The sequence below is a fragment of the Lepidochelys olivacea genome (assembly GCF_965140295.1).
Source record: "Lepidochelys olivacea isolate rLepOli2 genome assembly, chromosome: 4".
NCBI lineage: Eukaryota > Metazoa > Chordata > Testudines > Cheloniidae > Lepidochelys > Lepidochelys olivacea.
The window spans coordinates 20,810,344-20,835,794 of NC_140414.1; the positions used below are offsets into that span (position 1 = coordinate 20,810,344).

The following is a 25,451-nucleotide window of genomic DNA, read 5'->3' on the forward strand; positions in this document are numbered from 1 at the left end:
GAAGTGTGGTGCTTTGCTAGAAGCAATGGATTTTGTAGCAATGGAATTAGCAGTGGATTTCGTAGACGGGACCTGTACACAAGCTTCACAATTTAAGGGACTATAAGCATTTTAATGGCCTATTTTCAGGGCTTATATAACTTAATTGTAAAAAAAAAAAAAAAAAAAAAAAAAAGGCTTTGGGTAGAAACATGGGACATACCCATATAAAGGTGTCAGATCCAGAAAGCAATATTATTGCACCATTTCTCCAAAAAAATCTCCTTGGTCTCTTTCAAGTTTTACAGATTTAAATGACATACAAAAATTCATGCAGCGTTGTAGCTGCGTTGGTCCCAGGATATCAGAGAGACAAGGCGGGCGAGGTAATTTCTTTTATTGGACTAGTTTCTCTTGGTGAGAAAGACAAGCGTTTGAGCTTACGCAGAGTGAGATATTACCTTACCCACCTTGTACTGAAGTTCACTCATTTCTGATACGTTTTTGGTCTTTGTTAAAACGCAAAATTAAAAAAAAACAAAACTGCTTTGACTTAAAACATAAATAAAAAGCCAAATGATTTCCCCCATCGTGTATTACTATCTGTTGAGCCAATATTCTGGCCTATAAAAATCACAGAATTATAAAAGTCTGTTGAATCAATAGACCATTGCAGCTTGAAAATTGTTCATCTGACAGATTAAAATGGCCCCTAGGGGGTCGTTCCTGCTTATTAACAGCATGTCTTGCTCTGCATTTTAAAGTACTAGCCCTTTGGATACTTAGTACAGGTTTGAATGAGCTCCTGGAATATATACTTATTGTACCTAATAGCCCAGAAAGGCACCCAGGGTCAAATTCGCTCCTGTCGAGATGACTACTACAAAGTCCACGCACCACTTCAGCCGAAGTGCCTCAGGAGCCTAAGTCCCACTTTCATAAGTGATTTAGGGATGGATTTACTCGGGTATTTAAGCACCTAAAGAGGCAGATAGGTGACTACTGGCATTTACAAAAGTGCCTAAGCAGGGTAGCATCATTCCCCTGTGTGTAGTTGTTTCCACTGACTTAAATGGGAGCTAGGTACCTAAGCAGCGAAAAAAAACCCACCTCAGGGCAGCGAGTCTCAGAGCCCAGGTCAACAGACTCCTGGAGCTCGTGCTGTGGGGCTAAGAAGAGCCGTGTAGACGTTCCTGCTTGTGCTGCAGCCCTGGCTCTGAAAACACGTGAGCAGGGGGATCTCGGAGCCGAGGCTGCAGCCAAGTCGGAACAGCTACACTGCTATTTTCAGCCCTGTAGCACAAACCTGACATGACGTGGGCTCTCAGGTGCGCTGCTGTGGGGTTGTGTTTTTGTTTTTCAGTTAGACATACACTTCGGCACTTCTGTAAATCCAGCTAGGTGCCAATCTGCATTTTTAAGTGCCTAAATACCACTGAAAATCTGGCCCATGGGAGCCTATTTTTAATTGAACGTCAATGGAACTTAGGTTCCGAAGCGCCTATGTCTCTTTTGAGAATAGGACTTAGGCACTTTTGAAAACGTTACCTCATATCTGTAAAGCTCTTTGAAGATGAAATGTGGTCGGTGTTATCCTGAGCGCTTGGAAGGGGAAAAGGCATCAACGAGCCGATGATTGGGATGAGGTTTTTTGGTGTGTGTGTTGAGGAAAAACAGCAATGGGAACTATCACAAAGTTTTCATGAGGGAGGCAGAACAACTGTCCCGGTGGTGGTTTCTGGATGAGGAAAAGCAACACCGGGAGCTGTCATACAAATTTTTGTGGAGGAGACAATTGGGGGGGGGTGGGTGTAGGAGTTGGAGTAAGACAGGAGAGGGGGAGTTTTTGGAGGATGCAGATGTGGGAGTCCCATCCATATCTTATGTAATGGTTTAAAGCTGACAACTTTTAAGTTAGGTTGGGGGAGTTATAATTTCCTCTTCAGGTTCTGATGAAGACACAGATTACTTGACCCTATGCTCCCCTGGTTTAAAATCCCACTAGTTCACTTCTACAGCTGAGTAATTTACTTGCCTGTTCTTTGTTCTGCAAATAACATACAAATACCTGAGAGAGACAAGGTGGGCGAGGTAATATATTTTATTGAACCAACTTCTGTTGATGAAAGAGAAAACCTTTCAAACTACACAGAACTCTTTTTCAGGTTTTGGAAAGGTACTCAAGCTTCACAGCTACATACAAGGTGCAATAGATTGTTTAACATAAATAGTTGTTGTCAGGGCATTTAGTGCACTGGATGAGATACACCATATGTTGTGACAGGCATGTGTAGGACCCATGGATCTTGAAAGGTGTGTTGTGGGCAGTGTTGATCATTGTAGTAGTGGAGATGTGTCTGCAGGTTTTGCATCTGTTGTTATGGCAGGGTCTGGTGCTGCTTTGAGTTGGTGTGGCCTGGTCTCTAGGGAGCTTGCTTCTGATAATGAGCTTGGCGAGGTTGGAGGGTTGTCTGAAGGCCAGAAGAAGGGGTTTGGATTGTAATTGAGTAAGGACTGTGTTGGTTGTAATTGTTTGATATTTCATATGGGTGCCAGTGCAGAGTGGTAGGTGATAACTAAGGGTGTGCAGTCATAGGGTTGGTATTTTTTCCAAAATGAAGCAAGTTCTCTCAGCATAGTTGGTTGGTCTGTTCCATGATGTGATCTATTTCTCTGGTAGTCAGTCCTTCTTTGGTGAAGGCAATTTTAAGTGTGTTAAGGTATATATCCCGAACTTCCTTCTCAGAGCATATTCTGTGGTATCTGAGTGTCTGGCTGCAGATAACAGATTTCTTGATGTGTTTGAGTGGTTACTGGGTCTATGAAGGTAGGTATGGTGTATATAGTTGTCTGTAGGGTTCCATTGCTGAAACTGATCGTGGTGTCCAGGAGGTTGATGCTAGTATGCGATTGTCCTAGAGGGTAGCCTGTCATACTCTTAGAAATAACAGCCTTTTGTATGTCACAGTATGACTATTGCCAACCCCAAACATTCAAAAATCATGACTTTGGCTTAAAAATCACAAGATTTTTAAAAAATAATACATGGTGACTTTTTCTTTGCTTTCTGGTTTCTAGGTTCATGTTTTCAGGCTTTTCTCTGCCACCATGAAGGCTAGACACTTTTTTTAAAAAATGAAAGCAGAGTCTCACATAATCACGTGACTGCAGGAGCTGCGGCTGTAAGAGAAACACCCATGTGGCAAGAGTTGGCATCACTGGTGTGATATCATGAACAATACGTAATTACATAAACTGATGTCACTTAGGCTGATGTCACTCAATGAGGTTTTCCACATGGCAGTTGGGGGATTTCACTTGTGGTTATATGGTTAAATCACCACTCAGTGCACTGAAAAATTTATGTTAGGGCATTTTATCAGATTTGCATTGACTACACTGTTGGGAAATCATTTTTAAAAGGACCCAGGAAAAGAGATCAGAGTACAGACACACTTTAATACATTAAAAAGGATTTCAGGTGCCATCACTTTAATAGTACTGTTTGTGGTGGAGGAAGGTGAAATGATCGAAAGTCGACATTAGGTGTCTGATTTTTGTGGGCACTCAAATCTTATGTAAAACATAAATCTTGCTCCCTTAATGTATGTAATGAAAGTCTATGGGTCAAAACCTGCTTTTCTTACTTCCATTGAAGTCAGTGAAATTACAATTGCGGGAAAGAGGCTTATTTATTTGTATGTTGAGGCTACGGTGACTTAAAACTTTGACACTGTTGTATATGTGGTCACCTGAAACTTTTTAATAAAGATGCAGACGTCAATATAATATCATACAGTTGGATACGCATAATATAGTTAAATGGGCCAAGTGCAGCTCTTAAGTGTGCCAGTGTAAATCCAGAACTAACCCACTGACTTCAATAGAATTTGCTCCAGATTTACATTGGTGTAACGAAGAGCTGAATTTAGCTCAGTCTCTGTATATTCTCTCTGCCATATAGAAATTATGTTTCAGTCCACCTTTTGGGGGAGAGGGGGCAGCAACTGGGTATTATTGGGAAGGTAAATTCTACTTTTAATTCTGGTGTTTAATGTGATTTGAAAATGAAATACGCTCGACTTATACCCCAAGGAGTGTGTGTGTGTGACACAGATAGATAGAACACTTTCTCAGTTATGAGAGAATGAAGGTACACGTTGTGCAAGATTCTCAGCAGGTGTAAATCAGTACGGCTCCATTGAAATGAAAGGCGCTCCGTTTACATTACTTGAGGCTCTAGCCCAGTATCTATATATTTCACCCCTTGACTTTTTTCTTTCATGTTCACCATAAAGAAACAAAAGCAAACACTGCTGCTTGGCCTTGCTTTTCTTATTAGGACAATAATTCTGCTGGCTCGAAAATAAGAATTCAGTTAATTTCTCTGCCCATGTATGGCACCCTCATGCGGACCACACCTGGGCAGCATTCTGAAGAGCTTTCTGAGGTTTATAATTTCACCATGGACGATATCAACAACCAGAGAATCAGGTAATAAACACGTATTTTTCACCACACCGTATCTTGTTGGGCTCAGCGAGAATTTCAGAGCACCATCTGCAGGGAACATATGTTATTAATGTTGGGATATACAGTATTTATAAATTATAGCAGATACGGTGTCTCATAACTACACTGTTGTATCTTGTGATAATAAAAATGACCGTGATTGTGTATACAAAATAGGGTATTGCTGCACTCACACAGTGCTATTTAGCTTGAATATCTTCAAAATCTGTCTCTATATGTGTTGTCGTTTTGATTTTTTAGTTAGGCAATATCAAATATGATGATATAAAAGAAAAAAATCCTTTACTTGAAGTAGTTCCAGTCATGAAACATTTGACACCTAATTTATGTCTCTCCTATACTTGGCTTGTATTGTGTGAACAGTGGTATCCTCCTGTTCCAACAGGAAACAGTGTTTTCTAACTATCCATGCTGAAAAAGTGATACAACAAAAATGATTAGGGATATGGAACAGCTGCCATATGAGGAGAGATTAATAAGACTGTGACTTTTCAGCTTGGAAAAGAGACAACTAAGGGGGGGATATGATAGAGGTCTGTAAGATCATGACTGGTGTGGAGAAAGTAAATAAGGAAGTGTTATTTAATCCTTCTCATAACGTAAGAAATAGGGATCACCAAACAAAATTATTAGGCAGCAGATTTAAAACAAACAAAAGGAAGTATTTTTTTCACAAAACACACAGTCAACCTGTGGAACTCCTTGCCAGAGGATGTTGTGAAGGCCAAGACTACAACAGGGTTCAAAAAAGAACTAGATAAGTTGATGGAGGATAGGTCCATCCATAGGCACTGACTCCGTGGGAGCTCCGGGGCTGGAGCACCCATGGGGAAAAATTGGTGGGTGCTCTGCACCCACCAGCAGCCATGCTCCCCGCCCCCCTTCCCCAGCTTGCCTCTGCCTCCTCCCCTGAGCACGGCGCACCCCTGCTTCTCCTCCCCGTGCTTGCCGCCGCATAACAAGCTGTTTTGCCGCGTAACAAGCTGTGGGAGGGAGGGGAGAGGAGCAGGAACGTGGAGCGCTCAGGGGAGGAGGCGGGGATTTGGGGAAGGAGTCCAATAGGGGCAGGGAGGGGGAAGAGTTGGGGCGGGGACTTTGGGGAAGGGGTTGGAATGGGGGTAGGGCTGGGGTGGAGTCGGGGCGGGGTGGGGTGGGGGCGCGCGAGCACCCACCGGCGCCAGGAGACGTTGGCACCTATGGGTCCATCCATGGCCATTAGCCAGGATGGACAGGGATGGTGTCCCTAGCTTATGTTTGCCAGAAGCTTGGAATGGGCGACGGGATGGATCACTTGATTACCTGTTCTGTTCATTCCCTCTAGGGCACCTGGCATTGGCCACTGTCGGAAGACAGGATACTGGGCTAAAGGGACCTTTGGTCTGACCCAGTGTGACCATTCTTATGTTAATAAACTGCACCACTGATTTGTGGATTTCCCTTCCAGACAGGGTCAAAGCTGAGCCTGTCATTGGCTCGTACACAGAAGGAGCCAATACTTGCTCTTGCTGTATGACACCAAACTAAGATCCATGCATTGCTGTATCCTTCCAAACAATATAGATGTAGTTTCATACACATGCACAGACTAGACTGAACAACTATGTACAGGGGAATGATGCTGCTAGAACATTTGTGTATTAACATCAGCAAAGTGGAGACTGAAGGTGATAATGCTTAAGCACATAAATAAGTCAAAAAGAAAAGGAGTACTTGTGGCACCTTAGAGACTAACCAATTTATTTGAGCATGAGCTTTCGTGAGCTACAGCTCACTTCATCGGATGCATACCGTGGAAACCGTGGATACATACCGTGGTAATAGCTTATCCAAAGTGTAGGGAGAGTGGTCACTTTGGATAAGCTATTACCAGCAGGAGAGTGAGTTTGTGTGTGTGGTTTTTGGAGGGGGGTGAGGGGGTGAGAGAACCTGGATTTGTGCAGGAAATGGCCCACCTTGATTATCATACACATTGTGAAGAGAGTGGTCACTTTGGATGGGCTATTACCAGCAGGAGAGTGAGTTTGGGGGGGGGGGCAGAGGGTGAGAAAACCTGGATTTGTGCTGGAAACGGCCCAACTTGATGATCACTTTAGATAAGCTATTACCAGCAGGACAGTGGGGTGGGAGGAGGTATTGTTTCATGGTCTCTGTGTGTTTATAATGTCTTCTGCAGTTTCCACGGTATGCATCTGATGAAGTGAGCTGTAGCTCACGAAAGCTCATGCTCAAATAAATTGGTTAGTCTCTAAGGTGCCACAAGTACTCCTTTTCTTTTTGCGAATACAGACTAACACGGCTGTTACTCTGAAACTTATAAATAAGTCAGTGAATAAAAATCACAGAAAAATCATGATAGAAACAGTAGCATTTCAGAAGTGCTCAACATTGGCCTGCCTCTGCTTTTACTGAAGATGATGAGAATTTGTTGACTTCAGTGAGAAGCAGAGGTAGGCCAATGCTGAGTGTTTTTGAAAGTCCCACTCCACGTCTCTGCCATGCAGGTGGACTGGAGACAAGTGTCCAGATTTAAAAGTTTAGAAGAAAAGAAAAATGAAACCATATTTCTTTCAGGAAAGGCAGGTTTGATCTGTTGGGACAATACTCTCATTGTACAATAACCTTCACCTCCCGTGTTCTTCCCTAACCACCCCAGTGTTGGGTCCTGCTTTCCCTGAGAGTCTTTCAGAGCATGATTGCACATCGGGTTTGCAATGCGCTATGTGAAAAATGATCTGAATGTTTTTCACTATGGCTGACTAGCCAGCACGCTCAGACCCGCCTTTTCCTGATCAACATCACTCGCCCAAGGACATGGGAAAATATTCGTTCTTGCTGGATGGACGAGATAGAGGAGGAAAGGATTGACTTGTTATCTCCTTGAAAAGAGGCATGTTCCTGCCCGCACAGTTCTTAAACATAGGAAGTGAAATCCTTTCAGCAGGCTGTCTGTCTGACTCGCTGATCTGATTCTTGATACAGATACTCAACTGAGTTTGAGACTGACAATCAGCCAGTCACAGATATTTTCCACTTCAATGTCTTCGATGCTGACAATAATCGGCTCGACAGCCAGATGTTTACCATCACTATCGCCTCTGTCCAGAACAAGCCTTCGATCATTGCTTTTGCTGACCTTATCACTGTGAGTAATTGCCCAGAATGTAGGAAGTTGTAGCAGAAGCACGTGTGACGTAAACAATTGAACAGTTATTTTCCTGGCTGCTGTGCAACCATGGTGAACTGGTGTCTAGTACAGATGCGAGAAAGCATGGTGTCTCACGTGCAATCTTGTATGTTTAAAGTGTTGTGAAACTATCTGGTGAAGTTAACAGTACCACCTTGTCCCTGAACCTCATCCAGTCATTTCCATTGCACAGATCCTCCACTGGTGTAAATCAGTGTGCCTCCATTGATATCCGTGGCAGTGTGCTGCTTTCCACTTTTTGGGGATCTGGCTCATTGTATCACCAGGTGACACACACAAGTCTCGGGATGGATGAACCTAAAAACATCTGGAAGTTTGGCTCAGCATGTCCCATTTCAGAGTGCTTATCTGAACCCTTTAATGTGTTCTCCCTCCCTTCCCAGCTTTCCACTCCCCATCCTTAGCCATCAAACCCACTGAGCAAACCACAACCCCCAACAGGTCACTGTGACACTGCGGGGTACACTCTGCTGCTTAGACCACTCCCATTGTATTGACACTTGCCCAGTGGCATGCAGACTGCTGCTGGGGCAAGATAAGCTCTTACTCAACCTAGCCCCAGCGTTACATTGGATTTTTATATCCTATGGGTAGGGAGGGGCAGGAACTTTTGTAAAACATGCAGTGTCAGGGGAAGAATTGGGATTTATCCCCCTGCATACTCCAGCGGTGACCTGTAGTAAGAGTGAGCTAGAGAATTCGTGCAGAAACAGGTAAAGGGATAAGTTTAAGACACTCGTGTGATGAAATCCTCCTTGAACTGCTGATAAAGGCCATTCGGCAATGGTTATTGAACCTGTTTTTGTTTCAGAAGCATGTTTGTTCCGCTTCTTTTTACCTTGTTTTTTTTTTTTTTCAGGTTGATGAGGGAGGCAGTGTACCGCTGTCAGTTCACCATCTCCTAGCCACTGACTATGATACAGCCAAAGATGACCTAATGGTTACAATAATTACGCTACCAATATATGGGTACATTGAAAACACAAGGACAGGTAAACTGTATCTACACCTGTTTTTCCTTGTATTTGGTCAGGAAATGGCAACACAGGAATTGCCAGACTGGATGAGGCACGGGGTACCCCATGTTTCTGTCTCTGACAATGGCCAGCACCATCTGCTTCAGAGAAACCCTGCAGTCAGCAGTGGTGAGATAACCTGCCCCAGGGAAAGTTTCCTTCTAACCCTCAAAAGTTAGAGGTTGTCCCAGCAAGGGGGTTTACATCCTTTACAGAGACCTTGTTTAATTTTTAATATTTACTATTGTAACTTGGGCTGTTCTTGTTATCCATAGAAATCCTTCCCTGACTCCAACTAATAAATGTTGCACTGCAGTTTTAAAACTAGCTAAGCTGCAAAGCGTGGCTGCTATTATTTCTCTTATTTCGCTGCAGGACCTGAGCTTTAGATTCTCATATTATCTGTGGACATTCCTCCTGGAACTTGTGCTCCTAAATCATGCAGATGCTCTTATCAGGAGTGGTTGGTCCCAGTTTCCTTTGCCTATAATTTCCTTTTCCCCCTATGCGGTTGGTTGCTCCCCGTATCCTGGAGGGCTGCACTGAAGAACCCAATGGCTTGGCTCACAGACCTTGCAGATCCCACAAGTTATGCACGTAGCTCGGGTATCTGATGCCTCTGCAGCAGCCCTTGCTTCCCTCTGGCCATGATCCAGCTCTTTGGCAGTACAGTTACTTTGGAGCTGAGCTATCAGAGACTTCTTAGGCAGCACTTCCTGTTGGGATCCCCCTGTGAGGGGCAGTTCCCCAGCATAGAAGGAACTCTGCAGAGAAATTAATTAATTCTACCTGCATTAACCTTCCTTTGCTTCTTCCACCCCCTGCCTGGTGGGTAAGACGCCGTAAAGTGGGAGATCTTCATACAGAGAGTTCCCCCGGCTTGGGGACCCTAAAGATACAATCCAGCCCTCAGCTTTTGCCCTGTCCTTGTGCAGGCAGATACATGAGAGCTTTGCCTTTGAGAGGACTGAGTAAAACAAATCTGAGTAACAACCTTTTTTTCTTTTTGTTGTTAAACCTCTTTCCTAGCCTTTCCTATTGTTCTGGGCTTGGCTTGTCAGCATCCCTTCTGGACTGTGTTAATTTACAAGCCCGTGTTACTGTTAGGACACTGGTAAATCCCTGTCTTTTTCATTGCCGTAACCTGTTTTTTTTCATTGCTTCGGTCTCATCAGGGAGACCTTAATGGCGGAGATGTTTGTTTCACCCTCTCCCCTGTAAAAGCAGTCATTGGGGAAGGAAATTTGAAATCCATCAATGCTCCCAGGATTAGAACCAGGGAATGGAGGGGACAAACTGTAAATCACTCAGCTGCTGTGATGTTTTTTCTCTTTCTAATAGATTAGGTTGTAGGGGACTCAGAGTTTAGACATGAGCAAAGTTCTCATGATAATTGTAGCCACCAGACCAAATTAGGCACTCTCCAAACACAGCTACGTGAAGTACAGTGGGGCATTGTTTGCCAGAAGATATCACACAGTTATCGCAGTTACTTTGTATTCTAAGTACAGGGGAAGAACTGTGGTTTCTAAGATACCTCTGTGTGGTACATGATCGCAAATGTGTAGTGGTTTATAACAGCAATCGCAATTGTTTTTCCTCTGGGGCCTGCAGGCAGCTAAGCAAGACATATTCACTGTATCCTATGGAAGAGCCATTATAAGTCAGTGTTTTGAAAAAGACTGAGCTTCTCTGATTAAACAGACCTTTAATGGATGACAGCCAAACTGTTTTTGCACGGGTGAGCTGGGCTGTTGGTTCTGCTGGGGAAAGATGGTGCATTCGTAACTGCTTCATCATGGAAGGCAAACCTCATAAAAGGGGACTGAAGCCAGCCGCTGTATGTAAAACAACAAGATCTTTACATTTCGTAGTGCCAAAGAAGCAGCTTTCTGGGTGGGTCACTAGACACATTAACAATCAATTCCAGGAATGGGAAAGCAGAACTTGGGATCGTTTCCTTACTCCCGTTGTTTTCTTCGTGAAACGAGCATCTTTTCACAGATGGTGCTTTGTTTCCAGGTGGTACTTTTGGCCCTGGGGGCTCTGCAGGCTCAGATGCATCGTTTTCCATTCACGACGTGCTGGAGAACAGTATTTACTACTTTCAGAGCGTCCATGAAAGCATCGAGCCAACTAATGACTTCTTTGCATTCTATGTGAGCGATGGCTTCAGCCGGTCCGAGACTCACAGCGTCAACATCACCATCCAGGTACACGCCGTCGAAGGAATACGACGTGTGGTTAACTAAGCCCTGCCCCACGCCCAACGATGTGGATGGCTTTTCAAGTCTTGTTGCCACCGCTGACCTAGCACCAGATTGTGCCGCGCTCTGAATACCCATGCAGGGGAGGGAGTGAGGATAAGGTGCCCCCTTACGCCTCTCTGCTCACTACCGCAATTACAGGGCCCCCGCTCCCCTATGTGGCAGGCAGGCAGTGGATAGCTTCACCCACCAAAACACCAGCCAGGGCAGCTAGGCTAGTGTGAGCAGGGAAATAATATGAATCCGCTATAGTGCTGGCAGAGATGACACATTCACCTGGGGCTGGCATAGATAATAAGAATACCCGGCTTTTCTGTGTCGCTTTTCAAATTTAGATCTTAAAGTAGTTTACAAAGGAGGATCAGTTTTGTTATCCCCATTTTACATAGGGGAAAACTGAGGCACAGAAGGGGAAGTGACTTGCCCATGATCACCCAGGAGGCCCATGGCAGAACTGGCAATAGAACCCAGCTCTCCTGAGTCGCATCCTGGTGCTCTGGCCACAAGGCTACACAGTCTCCCTTCGATAGGCTTTCCCATGGAGCAAGGGGAAAACGGGGGATCAGAGTGTGACTGCATAACAATCTGTTGCTCTGTTGCTGGGCAACACAACTATGCACCAATTCCCCTTTCTCAGAGCGCATGGCAAAGGCATTTATTGGTCCCCCTCCATCTCGGAAGAGGCAGGACTTTGACCAACTTGCAGGAGACTCTTACAACACTTTAGTTAAAAAAAAACAAACTTAAAACTGTGAACAGTAAAACAAGTAAAGGGTGTGTATTTTTATCTCAGGGGAATTTCCTCTTTACTACATCTTCATGGTGAGTTTGCCCTTCTTGTGAGTGAGTTTTCTTCTGGGACATCCTGCCTGTCTTTGTGTTTCTGTAGCGGCGGAATGATGAGCCCCCGAAGATGACGCTGGTGCCTGTCAGAGTGCACGGCAGCTCGGGGGTGGTGATCAGCAATACCTCCCTAAGCCTGCAGGACTTGGACACTCCAGATGAGCAGTTGGTCTTTGTAGTTACCAAAAAGCCTGACCATGGTAAGACCGAGCATAGGTGGAATATCTCTTGCTGTGAGACAGGCCTGATTTGTTCACGTAAAATACGTATGTGCTGGCTAATCCAGGGGCGATTTAACCCTTCGTGACAGGCCAGTTCCTGAGGGTTTTTAGAGGCCTTTTGGTGGATGTTGTGCTGGAGGAGACACAGGGTCTATGGCTAGGGGGAGGAGGGACTGGTCTGGGGTGGGAGAGTGGCAGTACCGCCAGACCCATCTCTCTCAGGCTGCTCTTTTCCATCAGCCTGCCCTGCTACAGCATCCCCAGACATGGGTTTTACCCGCAGCCGGGGGCCAAGTTCAGTGGCAGTGGCCAGCACGGAGTTCATCACCATGGCACACAAGCCTCTCTCCCTGCTTACTTTGCATTCTGACTAGAAAATGAATAATCGATTTATAAAGTGATCAGGTAACTGCGTTCCCCTCCTCCTGGCCTTCCAGCTCCGCCTGGCCATGCAAGCGGGGGGGTGTCACCTGACAAGGAGTGGGAGACACACAGGAGTACTGCCTCTGCATGGCATGGGTCTGAAGGGAAGCAACAGCTGGAAGAGCTGCTGCTACATGGAGCCTGCTAGCATCCTTTCAACAGGGGGCTTGCAGTAGGGGAGCGCAGGGCTACTTCATCCACTGGACTGAAGAAACCTCCATGGAGCAGCTGCTCAGCTGCTTTGCCAGTTTAGGAGAGGATGCCACCCCCATTGCCCTCAGTCCTGGCCCAACTACACAGATTGGTACTCTGCTAAGGATCTGACCCTACAGGAGACATTCAAGTTAACCCAGGCCACCCCCACCTTTCCACTACCCAGTCTTCCTGCCTCCTTTTCTTTATTGAATTCAGGGGGCAGAACAACTTGACAACAACTTTGGAGTGTGGGGCACACACAGCTACGCTGCTAACCTGTCGGACTTCTTGCACTTTGAAGCCAGCTTAACTGCTGCATACCGCTGGAATGGGTCCCTTTGTAACCCCGGCAGAGAGCGCGTGCAATGCACAGAGTGCTGGGATATATTTTCACTATGGAGAAAATTACCTGTCAAAGAATAATAATAAAACCATGTTATGCTTTGCTGGGGCATATGGGATCCTTTTGTTCTATATGCCAAAGCAAACACTTGAGCTGTAAACCATTCCTCTGCATGTTCCTCCGATGCTGATTGAACTGATGTGTAGCTCTGGATATGAAGCCAGGAAATAACAACTTGCAGCAGCCCGAAACCTGCTGTTCATTATTTACAACAACTTATTCTTGCAGGTTTTTTTTTTTTTTTTTAGTAGGGGTTGGATTGTAGTTGTAGTTGCAATCGTTCCCCTATTCTCCACACCATACCCCACAGTTCAGGCTCCAGCACCTCTAAATGGAAAGGGATGAGGTGGGATCAAGACCACACTTCCCCCCGCCCTGGCCAGCTGAATCAGCTGGCCCAGGAGGGAAGCCTCTGCAGTACCCGTCTAATGGATGGTGTAGCAAGCATGCCTCTCCTATGCACCAGGTTACTCTGGCACCATCCCTCCTGGAGCTCCAGCTGGGCCAGTGCAGATCCACTCTGCCCCCAGTGCACACCTGTCCCTCGTGGGCATAATCAGACCTTTGTCACTTAAAACCTGAGAAAAATAGTCTAAGATTCTCTGAAACTTGCCCTCCCCAGAAATGAATCCCAAGAGCCAGTCCTCAAAACTCTCGATTGACATGGTTCTGCCAGTCATTGCATATTAGACAGGCGGTCAAGCACAGTTGTCAGTAACTGTTCTGACAGCATTTGTCCCATCCGCCCTGCTGGCATGCCCGTGTTGTCTGAAGAACAGAGTCTCTGGACACAGCATGGCTCTGTGTGTAGACAGCTTTAATGGTGCTGATCGCCTGATCCAGAATAATCACCAGTTCTCTTGGAATTGGTTTTTAAGTACTTGATGGGAGTTTTAAAGACTCCCAGTTCATATATCTTTGTTTTTAAGAAGAGAGAAAGTTTTTAAAGGGTAGTGGCCGAGGTAAAAGCTAGCGCTATTGTCTCCATTGCAAATGCTGGCTTTGTCCAGTGGGGGTGGGATGTGTTAAAAGACTAGATGGAAGTGCATTGTGTTAATGATCCTTTCCCCCAGAAGTCGCAGACTGATTTGACAAACGATGGTCTATCGCTTCCCCTGTGCAGACAGAAAACTCCACGAGTTTCAGTTTGAAGTGTTTCCTACAACTTTTCCATTGGGGTTTGCCACCTCCCAGAATAGACAGGGAACTTGGACTCCACAAATCCAGATGGTCAGAGCTCAGTGGGGCAGCCTAGGGATCTCAGGCCATCTGCTGGGGACTGAAACACTTGTACAGGGACTTGGGACCACATTTTTAAATTCCCCTGGGAGTTAGGCACCTAGGTGCTTTCGAGAATCCCACTCGAAATACCTGTTAAAATCTGGCATCTAAATAAGCCAGCCATAAGCATCTAAATACCTGTTAAAATTTGGCCCTCAGTGCTTCTGCTCTCCACCACACCTATCCATTTAGCTCACTTGAACCAGTGTAACTCAAGAAGAATACAAGGGCCTCCAGGATATACCTACCAATGCAAAGTAGTCACCTGACAGGTATAAGTGAACTGTGCACAGGAAACACTGCTTAACACTTTAAAACAGGAAATAAATGCCAAATTCAACTGAAACTACAGCAGACATTTTAACTAATCATTACATCTAAGAGATGAGAGGCAGAGGATCTGAGCAGGCCAGCCTCTGGACAAAGTCAAATTCTAACCAGATCTGGTAGTGATCAGAAAGCCACGAGCAATGTCTTGAGGCTCTCTCAAGCAAGCTATGGTTGTCAGGAAAGGACTCTCAGTGAATAATTGATCTTTCAGTGTGGCCAGCTAATTGAAACATAAAATGAAATAAATCCGTTAATTTCTCACAAAAACTGAATTTTTTCCATTTTTCTCAATGGAATGAAAAACCAAAACAGTTCCATTCAGGTTGAACAAAACATTTCAAATGTCAATTTGGACTTTTTTTGCCATAATTAATTTTGCCATTTTCAATGTTTTTGTTTTCATTTTTTCCAGCCAACACAACTCACCAAATTCGATCCAAATGTCCTAAATAATGTCTTTAAAAAAAGCATTTTGGGGGCGAATTTACTATTTGTCACAAAAGTTCTCCCAGCTGTAGTAAGGAATCAAAGGGCCAGAGACTCCATCATCCTGTGCCTTCAGTAGTGATTTACAACACCTGTGCCAAGTGGGTGTGGAAAGGTAGTGGTTAATGCCTGGCCTCCCAGGTGTCAAGGAGCACACAAGTGGTAGGGCAGTAGAGAATCCAGCCCATAGTGTTTTTGATGTTGGAATGTTACACTAACGCTGAGAATCAGAGAGACTCCCATGTGGCTATTTATGTTTAATGTGCCTATTCTTCCTCAGGTCACCTCCTCAGGAGACAGTCTTCCTCAGAGCCTCTGGAGAATGGGCGTGTTCTGTCTCAGGGCTCCTCTTTCACCTATCAGGATGTCCTGGACCAACTGATTGTTTACACGCGGGGGAGTTCCAGAACGCAGACAGATGAGTTCCGATTCTCTCTCACGGATGGGCTGTACACTGAGATGGGGAGAGTGGAGTTCTCTGTGGAGCTGCCAAAGAATGAGCCACCCAGATTAGCTGTGAACAGGGGCCTGCAGCTTTCAGCTGGTACGGAGTGAGTGGAGAGACTAACAAGCTTGATAGAAACGAATGGTCAAGATTTTCAAAGCTGGCCAAGGCATTTAGACACACACACCTCCTATTGATTGTAATCAGAAGTGTGCGTGTTTAAATCCCGAAGCTGACTTTGTACATCTCAACCAATGCTTCTGTCCCAGTAAGTCAAAAAGGTTTTAAAACTGATGGAATGGTGAAAGAAGGAGGGAAGGGAGGGGAGAAGGAAACCTTTAAAATTGCTGTGCTTCAAGGAACAGCAACAGAAGTTGCTTGACATGTCAAAGGACTAATAAAAGTTAAAAATGGTGCAGGCAAGGGCGATCTGTCAAACCTCAGGTGGCAAGTTCCCTGCAGTTGAAGTGCTTTGTCTAGTCTAGTTTTAAATGTCTTAAGTGTTGGGCTCCTGCCATGTCCCCTTGACGCTTCTACAGCCTGCCAGAGCTCTTCATTAGCAGTATTTTCCTGATGATCAGGTTTAACCAACCTTTCTGAAAATGTCATTCATTTCTCCTAGTCATACTGTCCTGAACCTCCCCAAGTAATTCCTCTCCCTCCTGGCAGCTCCCCTTGAAATATTTGTAGATAGCTATCATGTCCTTTCTCCTTCTGCCCCACACTTTGCCGCTCCTTAGCCAACCTCTATAATTGGAGCTCATGCTCTTCTCATAGCAGTCCTACGCTGGAGTAATTCAGGTGGCATTGGTGGGGTTTACCTTGATAATCATGGGTGTGAGAGGAGAATCGGGCCTGTTAACATAGTTCAATATTTTCTCCTCTGGCCCCGTAGTCAGTCTGTTGTTCTTCTCTGTACTGTCTCCAAACTTCCTGGTACTGAGTTGCCCAAAGTGGAACTCCAGCTGTCTCCACCCTGTCACATGGCGAAGACAGTGAAAGCTGCTCTAAAGCTATGAGCCGTTCTTCTAGAATTCAGAATTACCCACTGCCATATCCCCAGATCCAGAATAATTCAGTGCAGCCTTTGAATATTCAGACGTGCCAGGGTACACCAGAAATCATCAGTTCGTTGGGAGCTTGATTAGCCAGTGGGCTTTGCATGCTGTATTCAGGGATGGGAGGACTGGGAAAGGATTTGGTTCAGAATGAGGAGGGAAGTGCTGTGGGTGCTTTGATGCCCCACATGGATAGGACATGAAGGTCCTTTGCTGTGATGCTTAGGAATGAGACTCCATGCTTCTAAGATCTGCAACAGTGGAGCATCAAAAGTGCCCTAACCCTCCAGCCCCCAAGTAATCCTCTTCCTTCGAGGCATGTCCCATCCCTCACTAGCTGGTTATCTGAGCAACGCTTGTCTGAGCTCCTGTTTTCTGAAACAGGGTCAGGTCTCCCACTGAACTTTTTGGGCGTGAGCATATTTGGGATAATAGGGAGTTTGGGATAAGTAAGGATAAGATTTTTAAGGCTATATTGTACTGGTATTTTTACAAGGTTGTTAAGGACACACACATTCGCCAATACTCTAGATCTGATGTCGGTCCCACATGTTGGTGAAGTGCCAAGCTCTGAGGAGCCTGAATTTCAAGTATGGGCTCCTTAACAGGACTGACATTTGGGTACTCAAATCAGCACCTAATAAGAAAATGTTAAACTGAGCATCCCGATGCAGGATTTAGGCTACCTACTAAGCTATCTTTTCATTTGAAAATTGGACCTACAGTGCTTTCCTTGGAGGGAAATAAGTGGAGCTTTCTTGAAAGAACAAAATTTCTAAATATGTAACACGTTGTTTATAAATAATGGAATCCAGTCTTTCAAAATGATTTGGCAAGCGATTTGGAAGGATTGAGTGGGGCTGTTTATGTATCTTCTGTTACTATCTAGGCTCCGTAGCACACATCACAGGTCAGCACTTAAAAGCTACAACTATTGATTCGGATGACCTGAAGATCAGATATGTCCTGAAGAAAGATCCTAGTACTGGACATCTGCAGATGACTAAAATTGATAACCTGGTCCAGATCTCTGTGAAGGGACCCATCAAAAGTTTCACCCAAGCTGATATAAATAAAGGTGAGCAAATTTCTTGACCCTTTCAGTTCCAATAAATAAAACTAACTTTTGCCAGCTCTTTTACAACCCCCCCAAAGGAATAGAATGTACAACGAAAAGACTCATTTTGCCTATAGTAATGAGAGAGAGAGCACCAGTTATAATCTGCTTTAAATGAGAACTGTGAACTGAATCTTTCTCATCTAAAGTACACATACTCTCTTTTTTTTGTCTTTGTTGGATTCTTGTAATTAAGGGTCATGTCTTGTTACAGGATAATTAGGGATAGTGTCTCCATTGTCTGGGTTAATGTAAAACTCATAGAACTGTTCCTGAAAGCTTTTTTTAAAAAATCAGCCTGCATATATCTAGGGCCACATTGAATGTGTGTTTGCGTGTAGGAGAGGGCGTGTATGGGGTTTGAAAGAGTGGGCAGTAAGGGGATAGTAGTGTGACTTTAAGAGGTGGTGCTATTTGGAATCTGTTTTCACCTCCCAACAAAGGTGCAAATTAACTCATTAAAGCAAATAAGGGCATAAATTAGAGAGACAGACAGTTGCCTGGCTCTTCCTCTTAATTTGTATTGTGGTAACATCTGGAGGGATGCCAATCAGGGCCAGTTATGCTGCCCATTGTACTCATGCATAAAGACAAGAGTTCATAATTTAAATGTACGATGAGAGACCACAGATAGATACAACAGGTCGAGGGAGAACAGGGTAACAATAAGATTGTTACCTGTGTAATGAGCAAGACTTACATGGTATTTTGTTGTCCCAATAAATCCCAATGTAATGAGAAAAAGACAAGGCATAAAACATAAATCTAAAATTATTATAAAATTATAGATATATATGGATGCAATTTATAAGGACAACTAGTCCAGTCGCTCCTGGACAGTGTGTCCTGACCCATGTGTTAGACACAGATTTTCAAAAGAGCCCACGTGACTTAGGAGCACCAGTGTCATTGACTCAGTGGGAATTGTGCTCCTAAATTACTTCAGCACTTTTGAAAATCTCACCCACCATCTGGTTCTAGTTGATCTGTGAGCAGGTTGGGCATGTCTGCAAATGTTGTAATACCACCCCCCCATTCCCTCCCATGCAACATTAAGCTAAAGATATTTTAGCTAATCACCGATTCTAGCATCGAGTTGTATTTCTAAAATAGCCAAAATCTTTACAATGAGGGATGATGATGTGGAGCCGGGAGAGGAGAGAAAGAAAAGTAGCAGAAGACCGATTTGTGAAGGGAGAATTTATTTTCAATAACCAAGTGTTTAAAAACTCTCTCTCAAAAGGAGAAAAAGAAGGAGAGAAAAAATTGATACACAAATCTGGAAACTGTAGCAACCCCCATGTTCTGCCGGCTAGGCAGATTCCAAAATAGGTCACAGCAGCCAGTGTTGCAGCTTATATTGTATGAAACCACTTCTTTTTCCCCTTCTCTCCAGGACAAGTGGAATATAGTCATGAGAAGGGGGAGCCTGGAGGGAGTTTTGCATTCAACTTTGATGTGATCGATGCAGAAGGCAACAAACTGGTCGACCAGTCATTCTATATTAGTGTCTTAGGTAAAAGATGCTATGTAAGCAATATTTTCTTAGCTATGAAAGATCATAGATTAATACGGTGAGATTCTCACCCCTGCTCCGGCCAGATAAAGGGAGTGGCGTAAAGGAGCCCTAAAAGGCCTAGATCTGTCTGGAAGAATTTCTCTGGTGCAAGAACTGGGAAGGACAGTCACCAGCTGCTGGATTCTTAGCGGCACAGCACAGAAACTCACCCATAGACCTTATAATCTCATCTGACCAACAGGCCATAAAATTCCACTCATCAATTGTTTCGTCAAGCCCATAACTTCTGGTTGTGCTGGAAGCATATCTTTTAGAAAGACATCCTATCATAATTTAAATAAATCTCTAAGCAAAAAATCTTGATGATTTGGTTTTCGTTTATTGGCAACTAAAAAACCCTTTGAAACTGGGGCCTGGGTGTTTTGAGTCAGGCACATTGTGATGTAACCGCCCCTGACCTGCTCTGGTGACTTTTGAGTAAAGCATCATGTAAATCATGCCCAAAATATTCAGGTAAAAATTATTTGTCTTTGAAAATTTTTGCTACGTGGTGGGTGTGTGTGTGTGGGTGTGTGTGTAAAGCCAAGGAAGGGAAGCTGATTGTATCATAATTCAAACCATTTTGCCCCTGCTGCTTTCAGAGGACAGACTCCCCCCATCCATCATAGTGAACAAAGGGCTGGTCTTGGATGAAAATTCAGTGAAGAAGATCACAACGCTGCAGCTCTCCGCCACCGACCAGGACAGCGAGCCTGCAACGCTCCTGTACAGAATCACCAAACAGCCGCAGTTGGGTCACCTGGAACATGCTGCATCACCAGGTTTGTAAAGCACTCTCTTGCTCTGTCACGTCCTCTACGGAACACAGGTTTTCAGGGATTTAAAGGTTTTTAGAAGTTCATTTCTTGAAAAATGTCTGCCTGGAATTAGATCCTGGATGAGATCGCAAACAACCATTAACCCAGGGAGCTTAAAAGCAAGGCCAAAGGAGATGAGGCATGATCTGGGACCCACAGAGAGGATTATTTATTCCACAGCTTGGGGAGTTTAGGACTCATAGTAACCTCACCTGCTGGGTTTTACTCAGCAATCCAAGCTCATGCTACCGGCTTCTGTGAATCTCCCTTTCTTGTAACCCACTATTTCAGACAACCCTAGTGCACAAAACTTGCAGCTCCTCTGTCACTAAACTGAAATTCATACCGCGTATAACTTGGGGACTCATTTTCCTACGCTTAAGAACTGATTCCAGAACTTCTCAAAAATTCACAACCAGCATCCCTTGTCAGTGGATATGCCCAGCAGCCAAAAGACTTGTTTTTACCTCAGTATCTTGCCCTGTACGTGTTTTGGTACGAAAACTCCAACCCCTTTCTCAGCAATGCTTAAGATGTGGGAATTTAATCACAAAGTTTGAAAGAAAGACATATCCAGATACCCAAGGTACAATGTGCCATATACTGAATCAGCAAAAGCTTTATGGGAGACTGCTTTGAGCCCTGGAATTTGCTAATACACTTTTGCATGAATTACCTAATATTTAAGTACTTTCAAAACAAACCTTTTCCGGAGACCTGCCAGTAGCTTTTTTGTCCCCTCTGTCAGACTTACAAAACAATTCGCTGCAAATTCAATCTTTAAATCTTATTGTTGCCTTCCAGTGCCAGTTATCCCAGGATATTATGTGTCCTCTAATCCTATCTAATGAATTACTCTAAACCTGTATCCTCAAACAATATGTTCCTTTGGCTTAGATTATGTTTATCTTTTTTTTCAGTGTGACCTTTCATTAGATTAATGGACTGTCAATCCTTGCTGTGTTTTCAGAAAGCAGTCTGTGCCCTTACAGCTTTGTGTTAGAAAGAAACGAAAGTAGGAATAAGCAGTTAGTGTTCTTCTTTCCTCCAAATCTTTTGCCTAAAATGCAAACCAAACATTGAACATCATACTTTGGAAGTTGGAAATAGCTGGATTAACGTTTTTCTCATTAGTTTAAGCGTGCTGGTTCTAGTACCACAGCTCTTTCAGACCCTGGAAGGCATCAGACGGTGATGTGAGGGAATACTCTGAAGGAGGTTGTTCTCATGGTGTATCTGGCCCCAGCTCTAAGCAAAAAATACTGGAGCTCTCAGAAGAGAGTCTGTTCTCACAGGCCTTCTAACCTAATGAGCGCCAAATAAGCTTTGGATAAACATCCTCTTTTTGTGTTGCTTATTTAAACCAAACCTCTGAAGGTTTGAAGTTTGCCTACCGCTAATTGATAGCCATTTGTTATGAAACACAGATCGCCAATTTTGTCCAGGTGTTTTCAATCAAGGGCAAAATTTTCAAAAGCACCATTGAAATCAGTGGGAGTTAGGCCCCTGCATGTGTTTGAAAATCCCACTTTAGGCATCTATCTGCATCAGTAGGCACCTAAATACTTTAAAATATCTAAGTGCCTAAGCACTTTTGAAAATGGAGCCTAGGGTTTTGGTTTGGTTTTGAAACTTTTTATTAAGGCAAAGTTACAATAAAATGTTAATATACATCATGCATTACTTATTACTTTTTCAGGATCAGGTTAATATTCAGAGAACCTGGCTAAAGATTCTGGCTTCCTGGCTGGGGAGTCTTCTTCTGAGTACGCTACTAAGTGTGACCACATTTCTCAATACCGACCCTCTTTTTGGCACTTCTCTTGTGTATGTACTTGGTGTGAAAGTTTTTTTCAATTTCAAGGACAGTCCATAACACAGCCACCACATGTGCAAGGCTGTTCCTCTTTTCCTGCAGCTCCTCCACTTTTGAAAATTTTATCCTGGATCTTTTCTTATGCCAAATAAAGCTGTGAGAACCTTTTGCCCATGTTCAACAAAACCTCTTTGGGTTGTTGTCTGAGAGATAATAGAACTGTGGGATTTACTGTTCCTCATAGACTGATTCCCCACAGATACTCTGCATGACCATGCCCCGGTCAGTCTGCTGAGAATGTGACTCAACTTCATATAATCTCATCCTTTAGGATGGGAGAACAGCACAGCTGGGATTTGCAGGAGCACTCACCATTGGCCTAACTCTCCTTCCATTGAAGTCAGCAGTAAAACTCCCATTAGCTTCAGTGCGAGCAGAGTTAGGCCAACTGTGCATGCTTGTGAAAGACCCACCCTATGTTCCTTCCACTTGTGCGCTGGAGCCATGTATGCGACACGTTTCTGTCCTTCCTAGAGGTTGTTTTGGGTTTCCTGCTCTTTTTACTTTTCATCATTTTTCTTGTACATTTTTCCTATCATTTTGGTCCAGGCACAAGGATTAACTCATTCAGCCAGGCAGACCTGGCCTCGCGCAGCATCCAGTACATCCACACCAGTGAGGCGGAGAAGCATGCTGATGCGTTCACCTTCTCCGTCTCTGATGGAGTGAATGAGGTAGGTCTGAGCACGTGGCTCTCTGAGTTGATGCAGATGGTTGATTCCGGACTGATGGATGTGCTGGGAGTAAATTCCCCTGATGTCATATGGGAGACATAGTTACACCAAAAAAATTAAATGAAACAAGCTTTGACTCCTGAGCTTCTAATTTAGCATTGGCGTGTACTCTTGCTAGTCATACGGACGGAGGTCAGATGTGTCACTGAGGGAACGCATTTAGTGTGTGAGGTGGAGCTGGGAAGTGGCAGAGGGGTAGCAGGGTGACAGAGAGTTCAGGCCAGCTGAAGAAACCATCACACACACACACAATCTGGAGCATTACCTATGAGCTGTCCCCATTGGCTCTTCATAACGTTGTTGCTTCGATTCAGACATATCCTGAGTAGAATGTATTTGTCAGAAAAGGTCTGTTTTTCTTTCTTTCCCAGGTCAGTCAGACATTTGACATCGCCATAAACCCAGTAGATGACTCCTTGCCAGTGGTGCAGAGCCCTGGGATGCGGGTGCAGGAAGGGGTGAGAAAAACCATCACGGAGTTTGAGCTGAAAGCCACAGATGCCGACACAGAGGTAAGGCGCGCATCGCTTCCATATCCTCTCTCTCCTGTGCTGTTGCACAGCAGCGTTTGTAATCAGAGGGATTCAAACTAATGTCTTTCCTCCCAGCACATACTCTGTGTGACCACAGGGGCTAGACAGCTTCAAACAAACAGCTGTGAGGAGGGTAGGTCTGTGTGAGAAATGATGTCTGAATAAAGCAAAGTCTTGGCTCGAGAAATGTCATACTTCATTTCTTGTGTCTCCCTTCTATGTGTAGCAAAGAAAAACCATCATTGGTCTAGGACCTAAACCCCACCCCCATCTCCTCTATAAACCTTGTGGGCTCTATCCCTTTTGAGCTCAGATTAGCTTGGCACGGATGAAGGGGATAGATGCAAGTCACCTTTCTTCATTCCCTTCTCCTGGGTCTCACTAGGAGCTAAGCAAGCCCAGGGCACAAGTTAAAGCAGCCACAGGGCTGCTGTAACTGACATGGCCTAGACTTGTAATGCTGAAGCATTTCTACGAGGGGGGCGTAGAGCTGGCTCTGATGACTTCACTTAAAACAGAGAAGTCCCCAGCTGCCTCATCTGGGCACAATGGGAACTTATGCTGGACCAAGCACCCGGCTTCTGAGTGTGTCATTCCTTAACCTGAGCCGTGGGACCATGTCCTGTGGACATGACAACAGTCTTTCACTGACAGAATAAGCAGCTTGCACTTTCCTGTGAAAAGAATGAGCGTGCCTGTATGCTACGACTGCATGAAGTATGGGGACAGCATGTCAGACTAGGTGAACCTATGGTCCGATCTAGCCTGACTGACTCTCATGTGACCACTGTTGATGTCCTCCTGGAGACAGTGACATTGGGAAAGGGTGGTTGGCTCAGTGGGGCCAGCGTGCTGAGCTGGCTCAGTGCACAGTGGCTCTTCTCTACTTCTTTGAACTCTTGTCCCTGGAAAGAAGATGGGTGAAAAGTTAAAACCCAGTCATATCCCTCTCCAGCTCTGTTGACCCAAGTAACCCACCACTCCCACAAGGAAATTTTACCAGCTTTGCAACCTTCCCCACCAACCCCTTTCCTTTGGACAGGCGGAATCGGTCACATTCACCATCGTGCAGCCTCCTCGACACGGTCTGATTGAACGCACCAGCAACGGGCAACACTATCGCCAGACGGCCACCTTCACTATGGACGACATCTACCAGAACCGGGTCTGCTACAGCCACGACGGCAGCAACTCCCTGAAGGATCGCTTCACCTTCACGGTGTCTGATGGGACCAATCCCTTTTTCATTGCGGAGGATGGAGGGAAGGAGGTAAGGGAGGATGGAGGTGTGGGGAGAAAGAGATTTCCTAGGAGTGATGTAAACCTCCCTGAACATGTCCAGTGGCTCTTGGCTGTTGCATTTTATACCTTCGGAGCCAGATCCTCAGCGAGTGTAAACTGGCAGAGCTCCATGACCTTAGTGTGGTTTGACGCTGGTGTTCCACCATGTCCTTGTGTGCTCGTGGAGTGCTTTGACCATATGTTTGGGTGTGCTAGCTGGTGTGTGCTTCATGATTTTAAAGTGTCTTTTGTGCCCAAGTGTGTGTATGCACGCGCCCATGCGCTGACATTATGCAGATTGTTGCGTTCAGTGGAGCGATGTGAATTTACAGTCGCTGAGGATCTGACCCCAACAGTTTAAAAAAAAAAAAAAAGCGCTGAAATCCACAGAGCTACATCGATTTGAGCTGGCTGAGGATCGACCATTTATCCCGACGCAGTTCTAGATCTCTTGCAGCATCGTGTGGAGTAGTAGCCTTGTGCTTTGCCCAGCGGTACATTTCAGTGTAATCTTAAATCATCTAGTCCAGGGGTGGCCAGCCTGTGGCTCCGGAGCCGCATGCGGCTCTTCGGAAGTTAATATGCGGCTCCTTGTACAGGCACCGATTCCAGGGCTGGGGCTACAGATGCCAACTTTCCAATGTGCCGGGGGGTGCTCACGGCTCAACCCCTGGCTCTGCCACAGGCCTTGACCCCACTCCACCCCTCCCCTGAGCCTTCCGTGCCCTTGCTCCTCCCACTCCTCCCCCCCCCCCCCACGAGCCTCCTGCACGCCACAAAACAGCTGATCAGGAGGTGTGGGGAGCAGGGGAGGCGCTGATTGGCGGGGCTGCTGGTGGACGGGAGGCT

The 25,451-nt window shown here is 45.0% G+C and overlaps 1 protein-coding gene across 5 annotated transcripts in view; it reads left to right on the forward strand.

Annotated features, from left to right (window-relative positions):
- Positions 1-25,451, forward strand: part of FRAS1 (Fraser extracellular matrix complex subunit 1) — a 308,408-nt gene that overhangs the window by 235,211 nt on the left and 47,746 nt on the right. For all 5 annotated transcript variants that reach the window (XR_014711451.1, XM_084627181.1, XM_084627178.1 and 2 more), the window contains 12 exons: positions 4,322-4,473; positions 7,492-7,654; positions 8,577-8,709; positions 10,756-10,946; positions 11,890-12,043; positions 15,463-15,726; positions 17,575-17,763; positions 19,199-19,318; positions 19,963-20,142; positions 22,604-22,728; positions 23,160-23,300; positions 24,364-24,591. Coding sequence is in view for 4 of the 5 variants with exons in the window: in XM_084627181.1 (XP_084483307.1) it covers positions 4,322-4,473; positions 7,492-7,654; positions 8,577-8,709; positions 10,756-10,946; positions 11,890-12,043; positions 15,463-15,726; positions 17,575-17,763; positions 19,199-19,318; positions 19,963-20,142; positions 22,604-22,728; positions 23,160-23,300; positions 24,364-24,591 (2,040 nt within the window). In the remaining variant the exon portion in view is untranslated. The remainder of the gene's footprint in view (positions 1-4,321; positions 4,474-7,491; positions 7,655-8,576; positions 8,710-10,755; positions 10,947-11,889; positions 12,044-15,462; positions 15,727-17,574; positions 17,764-19,198; positions 19,319-19,962; positions 20,143-22,603; positions 22,729-23,159; positions 23,301-24,363; positions 24,592-25,451) is intronic.